The following is a 1,142-nucleotide window of genomic DNA, read 5'->3' as shown; positions in this document are numbered from 1 at the left end:
CTCTCCTGTGGACAAGGGACCCAATCCAGCACCTCATTAGCTCATTAGAGCCCACCACAATGGGTTCCCCAGGGAATTGGGTGCTCTCAGCTGTTGCCAGTTGCCCTTATGGGAGGTGTGCTGAGCATCACCTGGGGTGGGAGTGGCTGTGGGAGGTGTGGGCTGTAAAAGGTCCCTGGGCAGCAGCTGCTCCTTGTGCTGGACCCTGGTAGGCAGGATGAGGCCTGGAAGCAGCCTGGGGTTTGCTCTTTTCTGCTGGGTTTTTGGGGAAGTGGTTGCTTACAACCCCTGGGGCTTCCCTAGAGGGGAGGCAGAGCCATGGAGGTATGGAGGGGATCCTTCCTCGGGGCAGCCCCGTGCCTTCTCCCAGCCCTCTCTCTGGGCATGGGTGGATGTCTCCCAGCTCCAGGCTGCTGCCCCGCTGCACCCTGTGGCCGTGCAATGCCAGGAGGCGCAGGTGGTGGTCGCGGTGCACAGGGACCTCTTTGGCACGGGGCGCCTGGTCAAGGCTGCAGAGCTGACCCTGGGCTCGGCTGCCTGCTTGCCTGCAGTCTGGAGTGCTGCTGAGACCACGGTGACCTTCATGGCTGGGCTGCATGAGTGTGGCAGCACCCTCAGGGTAAGGCTGGGGGGGAGCTGGAGCCCTAGGGTGGGGGTCTGCCTCTTGGCTTGCACCTCGGTGCCTTGGGATGCTGAGACTGGCGGGGGGCTGTGGCATAGGTGGGCTCGGGGAAATGCTCCAAAGCCTTTCCTAGAGGCTGAATATCTCAGTCTGCTTTTCAAGGGCAGCAGAAGCTGTTCTGTCTGGTCCAGGGGCTAGCTCTGGCGTTGTGTGAGCAGGGAAGGGCATGTAAGAGGCAGAGAAATTATTTTTTTTTTCTCCTGATGAATACAGAGGTATCGAAATATCCCAGGACCATTTATGCTGTTGCTGCCACCTCCAGGGTGGAGCCCAGATGACCTGGTGCTGGGAGCCACTGCAGCAAGCCAGCAGCGGATGCCTACCTTAGGAGGCATCTGGGTGCTGCTTGCTGCTGCTTGGGTGTAGCATGAAGCTGCTTCACAGAAAACTTAAACTGGACGTGGTCTCTCTCCCCTGGGAGAGGCTTGGGGCCACCAGGGTGAGCAGGTCATCCCTCCCC

At 60.2% G+C, this 1,142-nt stretch overlaps 1 protein-coding gene across 1 annotated transcript in view; it reads left to right on the top strand.

Moving 5' to 3' along the window:
• The first annotated feature begins 217 nt into the window (after positions 1-217).
• The window catches only part of LOC103898605 (zona pellucida sperm-binding protein 3), a 3,919-nt gene continuing 2,994 nt past the window's right edge, over positions 218-1,142 (top strand). Inside the window, exon 1 of the mRNA XM_019471951.1 lies at positions 218-619. Within this exon, the coding sequence (XP_019327496.1) occupies positions 218-619 (402 nt within the window). The remainder of the gene's footprint in view (positions 620-1,142) is intronic.

This window comes from Aptenodytes forsteri, unplaced genomic scaffold, assembly GCF_000699145.1.
Source record: "Aptenodytes forsteri isolate BGI_AS27 unplaced genomic scaffold, ASM69914v1 Scaffold258, whole genome shotgun sequence".
Lineage (NCBI taxonomy): Eukaryota > Metazoa > Chordata > Aves > Sphenisciformes > Spheniscidae > Aptenodytes > Aptenodytes forsteri.
The sequence above is the reverse complement of the archived record's forward strand: the minus strand, read 5'-3'. Positions and strand labels throughout refer to the sequence as shown.